The 24,125-nt window shown below is 38.1% G+C and overlaps 1 protein-coding gene across 1 annotated transcript in view; it reads right to left on the bottom strand.

Moving 5' to 3' along the window:
* The window catches only part of FAM81B (family with sequence similarity 81 member B), a 58,185-nt gene that overhangs the window by 559 nt on the left and 33,501 nt on the right, over positions 1–24,125 (bottom strand). The window contains 4 exon segments of the mRNA XM_082381092.1: positions 1,479–1,674; positions 3,274–3,409; positions 11,008–11,114; positions 16,714–16,843. Of these exon segments, the coding sequence (XP_082237218.1) occupies positions 1,479–1,674; positions 3,274–3,409; positions 11,008–11,114; positions 16,714–16,843 (569 nt within the window).

Raw genomic sequence — 24,125 nt, 5'->3', positions numbered from 1 at the left:
GAAAATTCAAGTCCTTCCCCTCCATCCCAATATATTGCATAATGAAATAATTCTATATTTCAAGAGAGAAATTTAAAATATCTTCTTTCTATACACTTTGAAAAGAAATTTGGATGATCTCTTTTTTTTATTCTTGTTACCAAATTGAAGGTAAAGGCCACAGATGAGATTTTAAACCTTCTCTGAAAGCAACCTGTTTGAAGGACCTAAGGAATGGTCCCTCGCTGACTGCTCCCCTGCCCCTGGCCCCAGCACTTTCTATCTCTCTTATGCAAGTCTAGCCACTCATGACCACAGCCTACCAGACCTCAAATTTCATAGGGTACAGCCCATATCTTATTCACTGGAGGCTTTCACATAGTCATTTCTCAACACATTTTTATTAAAGGCATAAAAGAGCAAACCATTAGTTGGGAGTCCTCATTTGCTAAACTCACACTTAGTAAAACGCAGAAACATGTAGATTGCTAATTGATCTTCAGTTCATCCTGGGGTTGTACTAGAATGAGTAAATTCAACTTCTGGTAGCTAAGTAGCAAGCAGGGCCCTGAAAGAATGGCCTGTTAAGTTTGGGGCAGGATTCCTGGCCAGATAATTCATTCTTTTGATTTGGTGGTGGAAGTTGGTGGGGAAGGGTGGTGAGGGTCTGATTTCTAGGCAGGAAATGTTCCTTATATGCTTGGAACATCTGGCAGATTGAGACCATATCTTTCTAAGACACCTCCAAGGCATCTCCATACAGGACCATTTCCATGAATTTTTCTGAGATCTAGAGGACAGGGAATGAGGTGGGGCTGTGTCTCATAAAGGAACCTTCTGACTCCCGGTAATTCTCTCAGAACTGTGGCTCGGGACAGATGGTTGCTCCACAGCACCTGTCCCCCCACCCTCTCCAACCCCCGTCCTTCCCTTTGACAAATTACATGAGCCTTTCAAATTAATCCTCTTTGATGTTAGCTCAGCTTGACACTGCTGCCATTAGCCTCTTTAAGAAGAAAAGCAGTCATTATACTGGCCTTTGTTCATTCATCTCTCTTTCTTACTTCTAAAGGTCAGGTCTCCAGTTTGACAACTATCCAGGCTCATTACCTGCAGTTCAATGAGGGACATTTGATTTAGGCTCCTAATTTCATGATATACCCACAAATCAGGTCTTGATGATCTCCAAGGACTTTCCAAGTCTAACAGTTTTATGATTCTATGATCTTGGTTAAAAAAAAAAAAAAAGAAATCTCACAGCAATGGCAAGCCTGTGACACTGCCAAGTGTGAATGAGAAAGGGAATCTACATATTTATCCACCTTCTGGTGGTATGCTGACATTCTATGGGATATTTAGGAAAGCTGGATTAAATACAAAGGATGTCACTTCGCTAATGACAAGATTGCTCTCTGGCCATTAGCTCAAAGTAGAAAACCCTGAGGGACTGGATAGGAAAGGACTGATGTTCTTTACTTAATCAAAGGTTATCTGCTCACCTGATTGATATTCATTCTGCATTTTCTCTAATTCTCCCCAGACGTGCTTTTCCAGTTGGTTCATCTTTTTGGACAGTTTATTTTCTATATGCTTTACTTTGTTTAGATCTGCTTCCTGTTTCTGCATGTTAATGAAATTCTCTAATTTGCTTGAAAGCTTCAGTAATTTTTCTTCCATTATATTTTCAGACATATCCTACAAAAGATATCATGTGATAAAGCTTCAGAACACCTTTGTGGATTTGACTTTCAGCTTAGAGAATGCTTTTTAACAAGTTTGCATTTCTGTGCTAAACGTGAGAATTCAAACCAAGTTCCCTTGTATCTAAAGCTATTCACAAGCGTAAGTTTGGCCTTCGTTTGGCCTTGTTCATTTGTAGTTTCTGGAATTCTACATGCTATGGGAGAAAAGAAAGGGCTGTGGTCTTTATGAAATGTCTGAGGATTTGGAATTTTAGCGTTTAAAGAAGTGTAGCCAAGGAAGGCATTTTAGATACTGCTTGACCAGAGCTCCTTGGACATGCTTGTGTGTTAGACGTCCTTATTCCCTCAAGCTGCCTATCTCTACGTGGACAGGCTTCAGGTAGAAGTGCTTCTCTTAACCCTGCTGTCTATTAGAATCACCTGGCCCATAACTCTCCTACCAGCACCTCCCCACCTCCACAATTCTGATTTAATTGGTCTGTGATGGAGCCCGGGAATTGATGGCATTTAAAAGCTCCCCAGGTGATTCTAATGGGCAGCAGGTTGGGGGCTGCAGAGGCAGCCTGAAGCTAATTAGCTTCTTTGTTCCTCCCGGCTCCTGTGCAGGCAATTTACCAGCAGACTGACTTGGCCCCTTTCATCCTCTTTGGTCCCACCTGCCTGAAGAACGGTGGATTCCAGTCTCTCTCTTCCTTGTGATGGGCGGCTTCTGCCTGCAGATGACCCCGTGGTCACCCAGGGCTGCCTAGACCTGGTGGAGGACTCTGCCCAAATCCGGAGCAGGCCCAGCAGGCCCACTTGGCCGCAGATCTGACCACACATGCTTCAACAGCCTGTCAGTGAGAAAGCTGTAACGTTTACCTCCCTCTCTTGGACTCCTGCTTCTATCAGTTTTAACAAACTCAGGTGGGGTAACTGGAGCGTCGTTTACTGGCTGCCTAAAGCCCCTCCACTGAAGTTCCAGAAACATCTTATCTGCATCATCTGCAAGACAGGCAGCGACTGGTGACACTCACGGCCCTGTGCTGCCCCCAGGGCTCAGCAGCGTGCTGGCTGGCGTGGGAGAAGGGAGCCTGCGATAGGTTTCCTGTGTGTCCTGGTCACCTCACCCCAAAGCTTGGGGGTGTCTCTACAAGGTCTGACCTGGAAAAGGAGTTTTGATAAACTTCTGATCTACCAACGGATCTCCGGAGAGGTAAAACGACTTGTTTAAGGCAGTTTTCAGGCTTTATTTGTATCTAAGCATCACCCAGGGAGCTTGTCTGGGAGCGCAGGTTCCCAGGGAAGGCCCTGGAGGGTCTGATGCTTCAGCTCTGGGTTGGGACCAGGAACCTGTACTTTTAAAAACTCTCTTTGGGTTATTCTGGTACAGGTAGAGCCCGTTCTGAGAAGTGTGGGTTCACAGAGCTGGGGAGTAGCAAACAGGACCAGAAGGCAGGCCTCTGCATTCTATTCCAGTGCTAAGAAATCAGCGAGTGGCACAGGGAGGGTCACTGTGAATTTGTAAGTGTGGCTTTCGAGACTGACTCGTGGCTCCCATCTAGACAGTGGCTGTGCGGCTGTTAACTTCATAAGCAACACAACCCCGTACCAGTTTCTCCTGCAGGAGCTTCAGATGCTGATTTACATGGCCGAGGTGGTCTTGTTCACATCTGATGGACCGGTTTTCTGTCCATTTTTGATGGTTCTCCATTTCCTCATATAGCCTCGTTGAAAGGGAATTAAATCTAGGGGGAAAAGTAGTTTGCTCTATTTTAATAAGTAAATTTAAACCTAAAACCAAAATTTATTGAACAGTCTGCAGTTTTTTCGGATGATGAGGGTCCATGTGCCCAGCAAGCACTTATGGGGTGATGGGGGGGGGCGGTGAGGGAGCACATACTGGGTCCCTGCCCCAAGCTGGCGTTCAGCCCACCTGCTGATGACACCCATCTGCACAGCCTGAAATGCAAGTCTACACAGTGGCAGGAGCACGCGGGTGCAGAAAGGCCCGTGTCATCCACACAGGCTTCCTCTCGGGGCCCAGGGCGCAGTGAGTGTGTGCGGAAAAATTACTTCGACAAGTCACTTGGCGTGGTGTCACCCTATGGTAGAGGTTAGCACGCTTTTTCTGTAAGGGTTAGATAGTAAATAGTTCGGGCTTTTCAGGCCATGTGGTCTCTTTTGCAACCCCTCCACTGCCAGTGCCGCGGGAAAGCAGCCACAGGTGACACAAATTAGCCTGGCTTGTTTATAAAGAAACAATGAGCCTGGCTGTGGTCTAATCAAACTTTATGTACACTGAAATTTAAATTTCATATAATATTCACATGTCATGAGTATAATTCTCTTTTCTTTAAAAAGTGATTAGAAAGTGTAAAAACCACTCTTAGCTACGGGCAGACTGGCTAAGGGCGGTAGTTTGCCGAATCTTTGCTCTATAATGGCCACTATGAGGCTGGGGTGGAGCTGGGCCAGAGAGGACTTGCATTGTCTACTAAAGGAGAGAACAGTCAGAGGGAGAAGCGGGGAGGGGAGAAAGAAGAGAGCCCCAAAAGGAATTTGGGGAAGCAGAGTGTCCAAGGGAGACACTTCTTGGCTGTCATCTCTGCTTTAGGCAAAATCTTCAGTAAAGTCCCCATGGTCACCAATGGATCTCTGTGAGTGGATTCTTTTGGGGGTGTTGGGGGGGACTTAAAGAGATGCTGAATTACTCATGTGGGGCAAAATCAGAAATAACAAGGTGTGCAGGAAGGGATCGCTGGCATCAAGTTGATGCACCCTAGGAGTGTTAAATAACAGAGAATGAAGGATTTTCAACAACAGAGGTAGATTACAGAGATTAAAATGATTGGAATCATGTACCAGCAATTTGAAAATTCACTGTGGAGTGGTTGAGAGCTTGAGAGGGGAACCCTCATCTGAAATGACTGAGAAATACGGGACTGAGAAGAGGTGGGATGGGGGCTGGCAAGTAGTTTCTGTATATGTTTTCTGCTTGTGACTTGCTCTTGGTAAGAAGTTAATTTCAGACTCCCTTTTAGACTAGGCTAAATATTAGATTGGCACGAACAATGCACGTTGTTTGTTGTTGAAAATATTCAGGACTCCCTTACAATGTGGGGTGATTTGAAATAATTTACTCTAATGATCAGGAAAAGTTACATGCAGCTAATTTAGTCTGTGATATTTATCACTGGAAATTGCCTAAGGCATGCTGGACATATACTGCATGTATTTGCTTCTTTAGCTCTCCTGAAAGAGTGTTTGGACTAATAGTAGGAAAAGACAAGTTATGTGAGGCCACTTCCATTTTTATTTAGACTCTGGCTCACTCTGCAATGTCTGCAGACATTTTTGGTTGTCACAGATAGGAGGTGCTACTGACCTGTGGTGGGTAGAGGCCAGGATGCTGCTAAACATCCTACAGGGCACAGGGCAGCTCCACAGCTAAGAGTTATCCAGCCGAAATGCTAATAGTGCCAAGGTTGAGAAACTCGGATTTGGATGGTGAAATCAAGGAATGGAAAGGTAGTTACTTTTCCAATACTTATATTTGTTGTAGTATGATAGTTAAATTCCGATCTTCATTTTTCACCTAGAAAGCGTACCTGATGCAGATGAGTATCTCAACATTGAAGAAGGTGAAGTTGGTTACTCTTCCTGTTCTTAGTCTAATCATGATTTTTAGACACTTGTGCTACTGGCTAACAACAGGTGTTGGTTCTCAGACAAATAAGTCCCCAGCTGATAGGTGGACAACCTCTTTTTAGCCAACTGTTACCTCTATCTGGAACATTTTTCTTTAGAATATATAATGGCTCCTGCCCTAATTTCATTCAGATTTATATTCAAGCACCACCTTATCACAGAAGCTTTTCTTGTTTTTGACAACATTAAAAAAAAAAAACTTTGTCCAACCTGACACTCCCTATTCCTTTACCCTTCTTTATTTTTCTCCAAAATGCTCATCATCATGTGATATATATATATATATATATATATATATCTTCTCCACTAGCACATGAAAGCAAGGATTTTGCTTTGTTCATGGCTGTGACTAATGCCTGGAATATAGAAAGTGCTCAATTAAGTAGAGGTTGAATAAATGATTTATTAGTTTTCATTGAATACCTTTCATTAGGGCCGTTCACAAATAACAAATCATAGACTTGTCAAGCTATTTAGAGACCTAATCTTTGATTTTCATCTTGCCTGGTCTCTGGTGGAAGAATTAATTAATAGTGATGGTTAAGGGGGACAGTAAATCTCCAGATAACTAAGAGGTGGCTTTACAATCAAGAATCCGTCCTTCAGTGCTCACCTTCACTGTGTAAATAAATGAGAGCATTTACTCTCATCACTGATAAAATATTAAAATCCTTCTGAAAATCAAGGAAGCATTAAATGTACCCAGGTAATGTCTCTAGAAGGACATGGCAGTAATTGAAACTCTGAAATTAAAATAAACCATAAAGACTGAATTACTTCTTATGATCCTCTTATTACAAGATTTTGCCTGCAATTGGAGACTCACCTTCCTGATAACAATCAGAAGTCAGATTCTGTCTGCTGGTAGTTTATTAAAATATGAAAGCATTATTTAAAAAGCATTCTCCTTGAAAGGTATAAAGGATAAACAGAGAGGTTTATGTAAATCTTTGTCTCTCTTTAGACTTTTTCCTAACATAGTGGACATGATTTGCCATGTAAGAATTATTTTTCTGTTAATTATAACATACAGTTATTATGTCAACTGCATGTTAATTTTAACATACAGTTAAAATCTCATTAGGATGAATTTATCTAGTATGACGCTCACATTTTAGTTCCCAAATCTCCTATACCAGTGGTTATGGGAGCACTTCAGTCAGATATAGTTAGATACAGATAGGTAGCTAGGTAGATAGATGGATAGATAGATAGATTGATAGATAGCTTTTTCTTTCCTTTTTCCTCAAAACACAAGTCAGACTTTTAAATTATAACCAGCGACCTCGCTAGGATAAATGTGAGATAAAGACTGGTTTTTAAAAAAATTTTTCATACTAATGGAATCAGGTTAAAATGTACACCAAGTTCAATTATAAGGGAGAAAGTTACAGAAAACTAATAGAAAATTTAACGGGGCTCTATAGACATAACCGGAGCCCAGGGTAGAGAGCTGTGGCGAGAGTGAATGGTGACGGCAGAGTATGGGGCTTGGAACAAATATCCCAGTGACCTCCCTGGTTCTGGATGACATACATAAGTGAGGACATAGCTCCATTCTGGGCTAGTTTTACCAGTTCACTTATGTCTCAAACCCAGTTATCTTGCATTCAACAATCTGTTGCATGAACTTTTTTAGAAGATGTGAACATTTTGAATTCTTGGAAACTGTTACTATTACCAGGCTCTCAAGAATTCAGATGGTGGCTCTAACCAAATGGGAATATAAAAAGATTTAGTGCTCTTTGATGGGCTGTAAACACAGAAGATGTTTTCATTTTTTGTAATCATATCTGAATAAGGGCTTTAGACTTGGTACTATTGCTTCTTTAGAGATTGAGTCTAAGAATCTTAGTTTCATGTCAGAAGCAAGAAATAAATTTCAAGAAACTTTTTTTTTCTACTAAGTTTATACCAATATATCTTAAATTAATTTCTTCTCAATGTTCTGTGATTTCTAATTAGTGAGACTAATTAAAAAGCAATTCCGACTCCACTCTGATACGAAGACTTTTGTTAATTGTTCATTGTAAATTGTACTTGAGTTTAAATATCAGTACCTTTATAGCCTCATACCATCATAGTTTTGAGCACATGTGATTTTTCCCTTCCCTAAATTTCTGTGGCACAGTTAGTTTACTACAGTAGGTGGAGTTATGAGATGGAGACATCACAAACTGACAAAAATAACCTGAGATTTAGAGTCAGAGACTTTCTAGCTGTGTGACTTTGGGTAAATTGTTTAATTTCCATGACTATATGTTTCCTTGTTTTTAAAGATAAGACCCAGACTGCAGAGCTGGGTGTACCTGCACATCTTGAGCACTTAGGGATTGGTAGGCATTTAAAAACGGCAATGAATATTTATTATTTCTGCCTACTGATATATCTCATTTAACACCCTCTCAACTTTTACTTTACCTGCTATGAACTTGTCACTTATTTATGTGTTTTCTCCCCCACTGTATATGGCCATGATTATGTCTTTGGATATTCCAAAACACAACTTACATATTATAGGTGCTCAAAACATACATTCATTCACTGGCTTCTATTTGTGTCTGAATGTGCTGGGTGTGGAGGATACAAAGATAAATGAGACAGGTCCTTGCTCTGGTCCACTTTCTACTGTGGTAGCATTTTCAAAGCTGTGTGGTAAGGTTTGACTCTGTGCATTTGCTTCATTGACCAAATGCTTTTTCTTATAAATCACTATCAACTGAACAGCATCAGCAGCAAGAGCTATCCAGGGAGTGGCTGCTAAGTGCTGCCCTGCCCACCCCTTGCTGAAAGACAGCCATAGTTCATGATGGCTGAGACTCTTGCTCTATAAGCACTCAGTTGTCAGCTTAGGACATTACTTAGCTGAACATCTGACTAAGGCCCTTCTGGAAAGAGAAGGCTCAGTGCAGGGGTCCAGATGCACAGCCTGTGCGTTTCCTTTGTCAGGTCTAGTGATCAGTGCCAAAGTCCCAAAGATTCACTAGAAAACCCCAAGACAGTATTGTGGCTTTTAAGTTCAATATAAAATGTGTTCAGTTGACCATTAAACTTGAATTTGTTAAAGTTTCTAAATGGGAAAATTGCTCAGTTAAACTTACACTTTAATGTTATTAAAAGCTTTCAATCCCTTTGTTCAGAAACAGTTGTTTCTTAAAAAAGTAAAGCAAATTCTATACCCCATCCACTTTGCTTTGAGAAGTGCTCTGATTGAAAAGAAGAAAACAAACAAACAAAAAGAGCCCTACCTGCCTTACTTTCTCTTTGAGCAAAATACTTTGCAATACATAGCTCAGTCAAAGGGTTAATATCCCTAATGTGAAGGAATCCTACCAATTGATAAGAAAGTGATGAAGATAAATGGTAAGAATGGGCAATTCACAGAAAAGGAAATTCAAAGGGTGAAGGGAATGCAAATGAAAACAAGAGATGCTATTTTTTATCCTTTAATTGGCAAATATTAAGAAGAATATCCATTGTGGATGAGAATGTCCAGAAAGGTCTTCTCATGCGTTGCTGGTGTGAGTAAGTTGCTACAACATTTTTAGAAAGAAATTTATAAAAATTAATAAAAACATAAACTCTGACCTAAGAATCTTGCCTGTAGAAATAAAAGCACCTATATCTAAGGAAATTTAAGGATATGCACACAATAATTTTTGTTTGTGGTAGCTATAAACTGGAAAGAATCTATTCATCAATAAGATAAATGGGTGAATTAATTATGACATATCTGTAAGTTAAAATATTATGCAGCTGTGAAAAATAATGCTAGAAAAATATTCACTGATCTAGAGAGAGATATCCAAGATGTCCTGGAAGAAAACAAATTATTGAGTAATGTGTATAGGATTTATTTTAAACACCCATGCTCTCTCTTTGTATATAATGTATGTTATATATATTATATATGTATATACATAAAATCTCCCTTTTCTGTTACATATTTATATTAATGAGCGGGAAAGTGAGGAAGGATACACCCCTGGTGTTAGCATTGATTACATTACGAAGCTTGAATGGTGACCTCTATTTTCATCTTTGCCTTATTTTATTTGTTACGATGAATGCATATTACTTTTTAATTTAAAAAATCGGTGGAGAAATTTTAAATAAAAAAAGAGTCAATTGTGTAATTGAATTACTGGAGCTTATAAGTATTTGCCTGGGGGAAAAATCTCGTTTATAAATTCATATTACCTACTGTAATACTAATGAAATTTTAAGACTTCATTATTTCAAGTGAGAGAACGATTCCAGTTTATACTGTTACAAAAGTGTCCAGATTCAGATTTAACTATTTAGATGATTCATCTATAAGCCGATTTCCCACAGGACTGCAGGTGGAAAAAGTATGCAGCACCTGCAGTGAAGCAGTCAGCCCTAGATCTCAAACATTTCCTTTTCCCCTCTTTTCTATTTGTTAATATTCTTGATCCCTTTAAGCCAGTCTTCCACTCCAGATTATAAGTCCCTTTCCTCTCCCAATAAAATCCCTTCTTAAATTGTACTTCTAGAAACAGTTTACTTTTCTATTTCTCCTTTGGACACTTTTCTCTATCTTAATTCTAAGCTAAAGGGATTAGATCAATCATGACACAGATATATACTGAGCACCCTCATTGTGCTAGAATTTAAGAACCTAGGCCTGCTTTTTTAGCGTATGAAGAAAGTAGGTATTTTCTGTTTACCCAAGACACCTACTTCTCTGAGTTTTAGTGATGACTACTGTTGTTCATCAATTTCTAAGACACACGTTTTTCCTAACTTAACATCTCTGAAATTGGGAGGTGTCATAAAATGATAGCATGCTACGGTTTAATTGTTAGCTTCATGTCTTAGAGGTACAAGAGTGTAATGGTATATCTTATAGTCAATGGCACTTAGATTTAATGAAATATGGTAGAGATGGGGAAAAATGGAGAAAGAGTGTACTCAGAATACGATTTGACCAAGGCATTAAACTCAAGTGGTGTGGGACAGAGAGGAGAAAGAACAAGAATAGAAGGGGCAGTAAAGGTGGTATCATCTAAGTGCCTAGAATTTCCCTTTGCCTGAACCATGGTGTCAGGAAACGGTGGTCATTTAAATAAGAAAGGAGGATTTGAGGATAAGGAGGCCAGTAATCTGAATGTTTGTGGCATCTTGTCTCCTTTGTTGCTCTCTCCATTGTACAGGGGAAAACTCAGTGTAATGTGGGATATAGACCAGTATTAAAATAGGGATACTGTAAAGAACCAAGGAGAGGATCTTAAAAGAAATCATAAAAGAAAAGCTTGTGAATGAAAGTTTTTAAAAAATTATTTGATAATCTTGTGGAATCAGTGTATGTTCAATAGTGCTTTACATTGAGGCATTTTAATGTACAATTGATAAGTTAAAATTATACTCTATCAGAAAGTATCATTTTAGTTCAGATATTATACAAAAAAAGAATGACAAATTAATATATATATTTTAAAATTAAGGATATTGTATAAATTACTTTAGTGTAAAATATTCTCTGCATCAGTTTGTTTCTTTAATTCTGGACAGGTTCAAATTCCTGGGATAGGATTTTATTTAATGCCAATGCTTTCATTAAGCAAAACCCTTTGGAATGCATTAAACAATTAAAAATCTTCCATTCACTTACTTGAACTCCAAAAGGTTCATTTCTTGGTGATAATCCCCCTGGACCATCTTTAAATTTGAGATTTGCTCAGAACTGGAAGCCTCTATCTTTCCTAAGAGCTGCATTACCTAATGAAAGTACAAAAGGGAGTTTTTGTGTGTGTGAACAAAACCACTAGCACTTACGTTAATTATACTTTATTCCTAAAGGAGCCCAGAATAAAAGCCCAGCTTTGAGCCTAAAGCATGTCTGCATTTGAAAATGATTTTTTTCAAAGGAATGATTCAACAATTATAGCACTATCTTCAGGGAAAGAACAATACGGGAGTGTTCCATTCTGCTGTCTATAATATTCTTTCTGATAATAGACTACCTGATGATGTGACAAAAACATGCTATTGACATTAGTTTATCAATTTGTTAATTTGATTATTTCTTTACTTTCTGTCTCCCCAGTTACAATGTAAGCCACTCTATCCTGTATCACCACTGTATCCTCAGTGCGCGTTAGATGACCAATGGTAGATGCTCACCAAATGCTATTGAATAAATGCTTAAATGCACAATTGGGCTCTGCAGAGAAAACACCTGAGTGGCCTAAGATCAGGCCTCAGGAATTTCCAGGTAGGATTCTGACATGAGCACAAGTAAATCCCAAGTGAAATGACTTAACGGCATTTTAAACATAGGAAAAAAACAAGCTCATGTTTGGAAGTTAGGGTAAAAGCGCCTTCCACATTGCTGGAAGCATTGAAGAAGTTCTTTAGGTAAAAGGACTGGATTGGGAAATAGATGCAGAATTGCAGCCCATAATCATGTCAAAACTAATCGCTGTCAAGGGGAATGAAACTACATGATTGCTTTTGGCCAAACTCAACTGCTGAAAGAGATGGTCATGTGGAGGTGAGTGGGTACTTAAAATCCAAGTTCTCTTAGAAAAGAAAGAGGTGAATAATGGAAGGATTTGAATAGGTAAATGTTGGGTGGGCAACCAATAGCACACGATTGGTTATTTATATGAGATACATGTAAAACAGGCTACTTATAGAAAGTACACTCAAAAGCAGAATTGTGAACAATGAAGCATGGGCAAATTAAGCATGGCCAAAGCAAAGGAAAAGAAAGCAGGCAGAGCAACATCATTAGATAAAATGTTATTAAAGGCAAAATACGTAAAAGGGAACAAAGATGATCATTTTATAGGTAAAAATCATTCTTTTTAAAATACACAGTGAAAAATAGCTTTGAAACTTTACCTTATATACTGAGCAGTTGTAGAATTACAAGGATAAACTAACAGAGACAATATATTAGAGATTTTAAATGACTTCTCTTGACTTACTGGTCAAATAAGTGAAATATAAATAAGTATATAAAAAGATAGGACAAATATAGTTTATTTATAGATTTACATGCCAAACAATCAAACTTGCAAACAGAAAACACTCATTCTTTCCCAGTGCCCACTGAGCATTTACAACTAAGTACACATGTGACTACAAAGAAACTCTCAAATTATTCCAAAAAGTAGGAAAAGCAACTAACTATACTGCATTTAAACTAGAAATTAATAAGAAAAGTATAAAGAAACAAGAATCTAACCATTTGAGTAAAAAAAACTTTTAAAATTATATTGTTTAATTCCCCAGTGTTTCACATGAAAATGTGCCTCTCAGGTCACCTACAATAAAGAGCATACTATGGCCAAAGGCCTTGACTGCTGTGCTCAAAACCCATCACCATCCCTTTCCCACCAAATCATCAGGCCCTGACACTTTCAGAAGTAAAACTACCAAATCCTTAATGAATAGATAATTATAATGCTCTTTAAACTGTTACAGAGCATAGAAAAAGGAGAGAAATTTCCAAATTATCTTAAATCAGTGCAACATTGATTCCAAAATCTGAAAAAGATTGCACAAAAAATGCCCCTGGAGACTAATCTCATTTGTAAATATTGATGCAAAATTCTTAAATAAAATATCAGCAAATAGTGTCCAGCAGCCCAATAGAAAAACACATCATAATCAAGTGCAACTGATTCTTTTTTTAAAGTAAGGATGGATTAATAATAGGAAATTTATTAATACAAATAATTATGCTAGTATAGGAGAAAACTGACATTATTTGCACAAATGCTAAAAAGTTATTTAACATAATTCATAATTACTTTTTAAAATTGAGATATGATTGACATTTAACATTGTGTTAGCTTTAGTTGTAGAGCATGATTTGATATATGTATATACTATAAAATGAACACCGCAATAACTTAACATCCATCACCTTACAATTTTTTTCTTGTGATGAGAACTTTGAAGATCCACTCTCTCAGCAACTTTCAAATGCACAATACAGTATTGTTAACTATAGTCATTATGCTGTACATTATATCTACAGGACTAATTTATTTTTATAATCTTTCTTGATTTTCAAAACCTTAGTAAAATAGGAACAATTGCGTATTAAACAGACTTATTGAGAAAACTTACTTCCTCCATCATAGGAGAGATACTGGGAACGTTTCTGTTAAAGTCAGGAACAAGACCAGGATGCCCACTATCGCTGCATTACTATTTAATATTGCACCAGAGTTATTATTCAAAACAATTAGAAAAAAGAGAAATTATGTGTATAAAACGGAAAAAGATGAGGTCAAATTATTATTGTTTAAAAAATCATATGATTGTTTGCCTGGAAAAACCAAAACCAACTGAAAAATTATTATAATCAAGAGAATTCACTGAAGTATAAAATTAATACAGCCTTTATAACACACAACTAACAACTAGTTAGAAGATATAATGAAACCCCCATTACAGTAAACTAAAAAAAAAGATGATGAAATCTCAAAATACATTTAAGGTGTTGCCTAACCTACATGAGGAGAATTTGAAACAACTCCTGAAGGATATAAAGTGAACCTGAAGAAACATGAAGTATGCTGTGTTCTTGGATAAAACACTCAGCATTATGACTATATCAGTTCTAAAATTAATTAAAAATTAAGGCAGAGTTATTTGTCGATTTATTTGCTGGAACTAGACAGGCTGATTTTAAAATCATATGCAAAAACAAATAAACAATTATCACCAGGAAAAGGGAAAAAGGAAGCAGTGGAAGGGACTAGCCCTACCGGATAGTAAAAATACTACAAGGTCTCAATAATTAAAATAATAATTAAGACACATCCTATTCTAGGGAAAACTCCAAATGGATCAAGAATTTAAATATAAACAATAAGGCCATGAAAGTGCTTGAAGAAAATATGAGCAATTCTTTCAAGCCTTTGTGTGGGGACGCTCTGTCTAAATGTGACTTAAAATTCCAGAAGCCACATACACAAAAAAAGACTGATAAATTTGGCTACAAATAGAGAACATATGCATATCAAAATTCAAAAGACAACACACTGGAAAAAGGTATTTGCAGCTCATATCATCTTCCTAACATATAAAGAGCTCCTAGAAATTGAAAAGAAAAATAACCCAATAGAGAAATGGATAAAAGGTATGAACAGACAGCTCACTGGAAAAGAAATACAATTAGTTCTTGAATATATGAAAAGATGTAATAAGAAAGGCTAATTAAAATACAGAGATGCTATCTTTTTCCTTTAAAAAAAGGCAAAATTCAAAAGTCAAACACTCATTGGTGAGGCAATGGTGATATAGGACATTTTATATATTGCTGGTGGGTAAGCAATATGGTAAAAGCCCTGCAGAGAGCAAGATCTTTCAAAATAACAAACACAGGTACCTTTGGCCCAGCTATCCCACTTCTGGGTATTTATTCTACAAACATACCTACAGACACACTAAATAACATAAGTGCAAGATTATACATTGCAGCAATGTTTGAAAGAGCAAATTAGTGAAAAGAATCCAAATGTTTGTCTATGAGAGACTGGTTAAATGAGCCATTATACACAGAGGAAGAGTACACAGTTGTGAAAAAGAATGAGGAAACTATGTATTGATAGGGTGGATCTGTAGGGTATGTTTGTTTAGTTAAAAAAAAAACAGGTGCATAGTAATACACATATGTTTTGTGTAAAAAGGAAAAAAATATATATTTGTATTTGCTTCTATCTTTTTAAAGGCATACTGAAAGGATTCACAACAGACTGATACAAATTGTTACCTGTGAGGGGCATGAATGGTTGTGATAACTGGTGACAGAAGTGGGAGTGAAAATTCTTGGGCTGTATTTTCTCGTATAGTTTTGATTTTGATCATATGTATGTATTATCTTAAAAAAACTAAGGAGAGAGAAACTAGAGTCTAATATCACCTTTGAAGTTAGACGCAAAATTAAATACTGAATTATTACAAAGACTGTATAGCTTTCATTATAGAAATTCCAGAATGTTTCAGCATTGGGAAATGCTTTGACATAGCACATTAGAAGGCCAAAGAAATAAATAAGCTAACAAACAGAAACCCAAATCAAAACACAACCATGCTGAGTTAGGCATTTGTTAACGTCCAAAAGGCGTTTTATGAAATTAAATGTTCAGTTCTAATAAAAGCTAAGTAAAGTAGGATTGATGGATACTTCCTTAATTGATGGATACTTACTCAGTACTTCCTTAATAAGTCTGATAAAAATATATCAAACCAATAGCCAACAGCAAACAACAAAGACATTGCCAGTGTAATCAGGAACAAGATAAGCTGCCTTCTTTGACCTCTTTTATGCAACAGTGCTCCGGAAGTTCTGGTCAAGGCCTTAAGAAAAAAGTCATGACGTTTTACCAGAAAACTAGAGATAAAACTGTTATGATTTGTTGTTGATATGATTATCTTGAAAAACTGAGAGAATCAACCCAAAAACTATTAGGACTAATGAGATGGGTTTGTAGGAAGATGGACAAGCCTGGTGGGACTGGAGTAAACTGTGTGCCCCTGGGCACCTTCCACTCTTGATAAATTGGCTCCATGAACAAATAAACAGCAAGATTTCATCTCCCCCAATTCCCAAAGGATTTCCACTTTGTTCAGCCCAAATGACTTCAGAGGAGATGTGTTTGTCTCACATAAAGTACGTGACAAAGTGGGGCATGGAAGAGTTGGCATTGGCTCCTTTCGATAAACCATTGCCTGGGAAGGTGAAAAAGGGGGAGAGACATTTCAGGCAAAAAGAGCACAGAGAACATCGATGCAGTGCAGTATCGTGGAGTGAGGGGGACCTACCTACGGGTCGCCCAGTGTCACCGGGTCTAAAGGGTGAGCCAGGAAGCATGCGGGTGAGCTGTAGAGAAAAGCAGGGGCCAGTGTAGAGATGGCCTTTAAAATCCAGGCCGAAGGACTTGTGTATTATTTTGTAAGAGACACAACCCATTGCAGGGATGTAACGTGATCAACTGACATTAATGCTGAACCTTTAATAGTATTATAATAGCTTCCATGGGAAATTCCTTTGCTTATTTTCTCTAGTTACACAGCCTTTGAGAAGGACCCAGAGAGTAAGGAAATAATGGCAACAGTAGAATCAAGTAGCATATGCTTACAAGGGGCGGCTGTTTTGGAACATCGGAGGCACTCATTAAATATTTGTTGATTACCCTGGCAGTACTCATGGTGTATATACATGAGCTGTTGTATTTAAACCTTTTGGAGGAAAAGAGTTCTTTTGAACAATTACCGCTTGACTGAGCATTTTGATAAGCTATAATGATCTTACTTCCGGCAGTAACACGTAAGAGTTCCAAATATTTTCAGTTACCTTCATATCCAAGTTTTTAGAAACAGTTTCTAGGGCGGACATGAGGTCTTGAATTGTTTTTTCAAGTTGCCGGTGCTCGTGCCTGATGAAGTGAATGTCTCCAGAAAGCTTCATGATGCTGGAATCACATCTAGTGGCAAGATGAAAATTGGTTGTGAGGTTGATAGGCTTATACCATTTTTAATACTATAGTAGAATCCGTGCATTCATTTGATGGCAAAAGTTCTAAAGTTCTTTGAATAGTGAGTTGGCAGATGTAGGAGCATATACAGAAATCTCCCTCATCTTCCTCTTTTTTTCCTGAGGGAGAGTAACCAGGTTGGATAATGATACATTGGCCCAAATCAAAGCACTGAGTTGGAGTAGATGAAGACTTTGGGGGAAATTGGGTAAAATTTTAGATTTTTGGCCGGATATGTTAATTCAGTCATAGGAGTTCCAACAGATTTTGATGTTTTGGGCATACTCCCTGCTGCCTATGGTTAGGCAAAATTGAAACTTTTTCCTCTTCTACATTGTGTTCTGAATCCTCTTTCCTCCCTTTAGCCTCTTTCCTTGGCTCCCAGACTGTCAATTCTCCTTTGGCTAAAAGAAGTGTCCCAACACACCAAAGTCTTCCATCCCATCTTCAAAGGACAACGTCCTTTCTCTTAGCCCCAGTGAAAACTCCTGCTCCTTGAGTGGTGTCAATCAAGTGTTGTCTTAGGTTAGGACAAAAATAATCCATACTAACGTGTATATTGAGCTTTGGCCCATTAGGTGGCATTTGGTATTTCCAGGAAGGAACCCTGGTGAAATGGGGTTGGAGTTCAGATTAACAATCTTCCCAGCATGTCAGGGAACCCCATCCACTATCCCAACTCACGGCCTCCCTTGGGAGAGAGCAGGTTACATACTGTATTACCAGTTTCAATACACTCATATTTGCATGAAGGATAGGGCGGAGAGCGCTGTAGTGTTGTGTCTTTTGTATATGAGTCACCAGAGATCACTTTGAAGTTTGTCATTCTATAAAATAACTGTTTTGACTGTCATCGAGTAATATTTATTAGGAACTATATTTTCATATTGTCATGCTAAGTGCTATAAATATTGTTTTATGACTGTCAACATTTTTTAGGCTCTAGAAGTGAATTTCATTTTCTTAAGATTTTTGGTGCCAAAGTTGGGCCAAAGGTGAGCTAAGGATGGTAATTTTCCTGAGAAACCTCTTGAAAGGGATACCAGATAACTGGTGAGGGGTGGGGAGACTGCAGGGAGGAAAAATGAGGAATTATTCTGATAAAAAATGGAGCACCAAAGTCATGGGCGAAAGCCATTTCACACGTTTGTATATATAAACTGTTACTGTCAGAACAACCTCTACTGTTGGTCAGAATATTCTTACGTGAGTTCACATTAAGACACCCAAAGGCTACACGGGAGTAGTTGCTGTTGCCCCCCTCCCTGCCGCCTCTCACCCAGCACCACCTGCTCCCACCCTCAGGGATCGCTGGTCTGGGCGTTGTAGGCTAGTGGTTGAGGATTTAGTCAGATAGATGTGTCTTTGAGTCTGGCTTCTACTACTTCCTAGGTTTGTGATCTGGGACAATTTTCTTAACATCTGTAAGTTTCAGTTTTCCTTATCTGAGAAAAGGGGGTAACGATGCTGAGGTGACTGCGTGTAGCTGCACAATTTGTCCCCTGCACAACTCCAGCGCGTGCCAGACATATGGTGAGGGGGACAATGTGAACAATGTCCCCTGGAGTGCTGTGTGCTCAGCCTTCCAAACCATAAGCGGCTGTCTTGAAGAGTGGACCTGCCTAGGGTTATTGAAGGATGAAGGAGGTAATGAATGCAAAATGTTTAGCCAGTGCCTGGCACAGAGGAAGCACCCACACAGGATCAGCAGCTACTGTTTATTTCCTCAAATAAATAAACAGTTGAGAGTTGCCACCTTTTCATTTTCACCCCACCTCACCAGCTGAACCCCACACGCTGAAGTCAAGGATTAGTGGTTTTTCAAAGCTGCACTCCATATTTCAAAAGGAAGTTTCTCTTTCTCTCCTTTGAAGTGATTTTATTGTTTTAAAATAACGCATGCTCCTTATAAAAAAATTACACATAATACAAAAAGAAAAGAACAAAGAAGAGAGCTAACATCATCCCAAATTCCACTTTTCAGAAATAGTCATTGCTAATATTTGGTTATTATTTCATTCACCATTATACTAAATACACATATTATGTAGATATGATGTGTGGTTATATGTATATATATTACATATGGAGAGAGGAAGAAAGATAGAAATATAATAAATTAATTTTAGAATATTAGGATTATAGGTACCAGTTTTAGTTAAAAACCTTACATTGAATTTTAATTTAACCTAAGAAAAAGAAACTGTAGTGAAAAATGAAGAAATTGCTGAACTTCAAATATATATATATATCTCCTCACTACAAGAGATATTTCTAAAAAATGAAGTTATAAAAAGCTATCATAGGTTGGAATCATTATACTTTTTACAACTACAATTTCAACTTTAGACATTATCTATTTGGCCATATGCCAAAAAGTGAGCAACTAAATGTTTATATCCTTGCTCTTTCAACAGTTTTTGTTAATATTTTTCTATTTTAAAAATATCAGTTTTTTGGACATTTACAGTGCATTCTGCAACTAAATTTCCCACTCTTATTGAATCTTCATTCTATATTTAGATTCTATGTTCAATGACAGTCTTTTAAAACTATGATTTCTTATCTGAAATCCTTATTTTGATTTTTTTTTTTTGGCTGCGTTGGTTCTTTGTTGCTGCCTGCGGGCTTTCTTTAGTTGCAGAGAGTGGGGGCTACTCTTCCTTGAGGTGCTCAGGCTTCTCATTGCAGTGGCTTCTCTTGTTGTGGAGCGTGGGCTCTAGGTGCATGGGCTTCAGTAGTTGTGGCACGTGAGCTCAGTAGTTGTGGCACACAGGCTCAGTAGTTGTAGCGCAGGGGCTTAGTTGCTCCACAGCATGTGGGATCTTCCCAGACCAGGGCTCGAACCCGTGTTCCGTGCATTGGCAGGCAGATTCTTAACCACTGCGCCACCAGGGAAGTCCCCCCTTATTTTGATTTATTCCTTGGTTGGCCAGATTTTGTCATCCAGATTTCAAAAGAAGGAGCCAGGAAGCATTGGAATCTTTACATTCTTGAATGCTTGAGAATGTCTGTCTGTTCTCTTATACTTGAAAGGTAATTTGGTTAAGAAGACATTATTGGGTCACTTTTTCTTTTGTTCAGAACATGATAGACATTGCTCCATTCTTATCTGGCATGGTTTGAGGTGGAGAAGTCTGAGATGACTGTTTTTTCATTCTTTTATGTAATCTGTTTTGTCTACCTGGATGTCTAATGATTCTTTTTTGTTTTTCTTTTTTCTTCTATTGATTCTTTATCCTTGATATTCAGTAACTTCAACCAGGATATCTTGGTTTAATTGTTCTTATGTAAATTTTTCTGGGGTTGCAGTTTTCCTTTTGATCTACAGATTCAAGTCTCTTGTTTCAAGAAAGCTTTCTCTCTTATATCCATAAATTTTTTTTCTTCTGAAGTATTTGTTCTTTTTCTTCTTTAGGAGCTCCTCTTATGTCTCTGTTGAATGAGGTCTATGTTGTCTTCCCTATACGTCATTTCTCTAACCATTTTTATATGGAAAGGCATTTTCTTTTTGTTTTGTACAGTTTGCTCATGCTTTTTAAAAAAAATAACTTATTTTCACTTGTATGTAATCTCTCTTGGAGACTTCTAAAGTAGATTGAATCCCTGTAATATTTTAATGTTTTCTTTCACCTACCCCCGAGCAATTCCAGTTTATCTATCTCCTTTTGTTATTTGATAATCTCTTTTGGGGTGGGAAACCCTTTTATCTCTTATTTTTATCAAAGTAAAACATGTTTATAGTTTAAAAGTCAATAATAACAAGAAGGCTAATAACACACTGCAGTGGTTCTTGGCTCTGCCTCTCCCTACTTCTCTCAGTTCCTCTCCCAGGAGGCAAGAGCCCACCTTCACCCACACTCTCAGAGGTGCCTGGCCCAGCCCTCCTAAGCCTGTGAGAGTTCTGTGGTGTAAAACCAGGTCATCCTCAGCTTATTCCACAGCTTTAAAACTGGTCTCATTACATCTGCTCAGTCAGTTTCCACATGTCTATCTGTCTTCTAGGTTCCAGCGTTTCTAGGCTGATATCCCCTGTCTTTGTGGGTTTATGTTTTAAAGAGAAAACTCTTTTTACTGTAGACTTAGTGGGGCTTTTGGAAGGAGCAAAATGACATGCAACAGTTCAATCAGCAATCTTCTTTTATCTCTTTCGTTTGCTCTTAATTTCTTTGAAACCAGGAGAACTTTGATTTGAACTCTTCCTCTGTTTTTCTGGGTAATTCCTGTCATGAGATATATTCATCAGTCTTACACTTTTATCTACCTACCTACCTATCTATCGATCTATCGATCAATCAACGGTGGTGGTGGTTTTCACGCACAGGCCAGATTCTTCCTAAGTCCCACTTTCACATCTTCCTGTGATTCTGGCCACCAGCCTATGAGTGAGCGTATATATATATTTTTAAAATAATTTTTATTGGAGTAGAGTTGATTTACACTGTTGTGTTAGTTTCAGGTGTACAGCAAAGTGAGTCAGTTATACATATACATATCTCCACTCTTTTATAGATTCTTTTTCCATAAAGGTCATTACAGAGTATTGATTAGAGTTCCCTGTGCTATACTGTAGGTCCTTATTAGTTATCTATTTTATATACAGTAGTGTGTATATGTCAGTCCCAATCTCCCAGTTTATCCCTCCCTGCCCCCCTTACCACCAGGTAACCATGAGTTTGTTTTCTACATCTGTAACTCTATTTCTGTTTTGTAGATAAGTTCATTTGTAACCTTTTTTTAGATTCCCAATATAAGCAATATCATATGATATTTGTTTTTCTCTGTCTGACTTACTTCACTCAACATGACAATCCCTAGGTCCATCCATGTTGCTGCAGATGACCTTGTTTCATTCCTTTTTTATGGCCGAATAATATTCCATTGTATATGAGTTAGTGTGTGTTTGGTGGAGAGTAGATCACTTCCTCTACTCAGCCTTATCATGATCAAATCTGTTGTTTCTTTAGGCCCAGGGAAGAGGGCACATCTCCCCATTTTCTCCTCAAAAACCAGATTGTTGTATCTCACAGCAAATCATCATGATAGATTCTTTCATGTGATGTTATCACCTCCTCTCCTTCCTCAGCCTGTTGCACCCCAGTGGTTTCTCTCAGGCATGAAGTGGCAAGAAGGAAGGCCCCAGATGATAAATAACACGATTGCATCTTCAGCTCTACCCCCTCTGCTCTTCTGTGCTGCTGACCTGAATCTCTCAAGGGACGTTTCCTATCTCTCCTGTGACTCACCCCATCCCCTAGGTAATATTGCTATATTCAAAGTATTTGGTCTATGCCTTTCTGAATTATACCTCTTGATTTGGAGAAAATCATTATGTTTAAGGTCTAAGGAGAACACTATCAATCCAAACATCTCAGTATTTGCTAAGTGTGCTCTGTTTGTGGTTAGTGGTTATGGCAACTTCTATGTTCTAGTAAAGATGAAGTTTTTTGTTTTCTTCCTTTTATTTTTACTGGCATTAAGATGTCTCATGTGAGAGGAGTGGAGTAAAAATATCTTTAACGAGAAGTCCCCACTCTTTTCAAAAGTTGACAGTATCCAAATAATATCATTACTGTTTCTTTAAAGGACATGACTTATGCTTTTAATCCCACATCAACACAACTTTTTTTTTCATCTGCAGATCTGCCTTGGGGTCCCAAATAGTCAAGTGTGGATAGAGGGTTGGCCTCCTCTGGCTGCTTCTACAGACTGTAAGCCGTCTGTATGGCTGCCTTTTACATACCTGCATTTTTCTTTTTTGCACATGAGACTAATCTATCAAATACAGTACAGAGTGTCAAAAGCAGGCCAGACAACTTCGAGAACCTCATCTCATTGGAAGTATTTGCTTTTAAACTGACACTATATTGGAGTGGAAAATAAGATATAAAATTCAAAGCACATTGTTGTTATCAAATATTGAGTTTGATTTGTGAAGCAGTAAAAGGTTTGCTAGGAATTATGTTAAAATAATCAACTTAGTTTCACTTATGCCAAAATGCTAACTGGAATTAAGGTCAATATATGTGGGAGAAAAGTAATTAATCTGCCTCAGCTGGTCCATGGGTTGCTTGCCTGCAAAAATATGGAAAAGAAAAAGTGGAAGTGTGAATTTAAATCTCATAGCTTTTAGCCGGAATCTGTCTCAAATCACTAGAGTTAAGAAAGTTTCATAAAAGGGAGACATTTCAAGGAAAAATAAGACCTTGTCCTAAAATCACTGCTTCATATTAAAGGGGAAGGTAAGTAAGCAGTCAGAGAGCAAGTTGGAGGAATAGGGGGCTCTTGATTGTTCCCTCCTCCCTCAGGTGCACCAAATAAGCAGCAAAATGTGGATCAAGTCCCTCTGAGAAAAATTCAGAAACTGGTTTAGAGACTTCTACACATCAGGCAACTAATACCCATATCAAACTGGGTGGAAAAAGTTGAGACACACACATGCCATAAGCCCCATCCCTGGTGCAACACCTTACTGTTGGGAGGGAACCTCCAAATCCCAGATTCTCCATGGGGAGCAAAGGGTGTGGACCATACATCTAGCTGCCACCCAAGAGACTGGTTCCCAAATCACCTAGCTCTGAGACCCGATGGGGCTCATCTGTGAGTCCCTTGGGACCACAGAAAACAAAGAGGGGGTTTTAAATGGTCACATGATTTTAAAAGATGGGCAAAAACCTGAACAGATATTTGTCCAAAGATGACGTACAAATGGCCAACAGGTACATGAAAAAGAGCTCTATATTACTAATCATCAGGGAAATGCAAATCAAAACCATATCACCTCATACCTGTTAAGACGAAAATTATCAAAAAAATAAAATATAACAAGTATTGGTGCAGATGTGGAGAAAAGGGAATCCTTCTACACTGTTAACAGGAATGTAAATTGGTATAGCCATTATACAAAACAGTATGGAGGTTCTTTTAAAAATTAAAAATAGAACTGTCATATCATCCAGAAATCCCCCCTCTGGATACATATCCAAAGGAAATGAGATGAATACCTGGAAGAAAAATGTACTTTCATGTTCATTGCAGCAATATTCATAATAACCAGGATATGGACACAACCTAAGTGTCTTTGGATGAATAGATAAAGAAATTGTGATACACACACACACACGCACTCTGAAATTTTCAGCCTCAGGAAAGGAGACATTGCCCTTTGCAACGACATGGATGAACCTGGAGGACATTATGCTCAGTGAAAATAGCCAGACACAGCAGGAAA

This window comes from Balaenoptera borealis (genome assembly GCF_965194805.1).
Source record: "Balaenoptera borealis genome assembly, chromosome: 2".
NCBI classification, from domain to species: Eukaryota; Metazoa; Chordata; class Mammalia; order Artiodactyla; family Balaenopteridae; genus Balaenoptera; species Balaenoptera borealis.
This window is presented reverse-complemented; position numbering and strand designations above follow the sequence as displayed.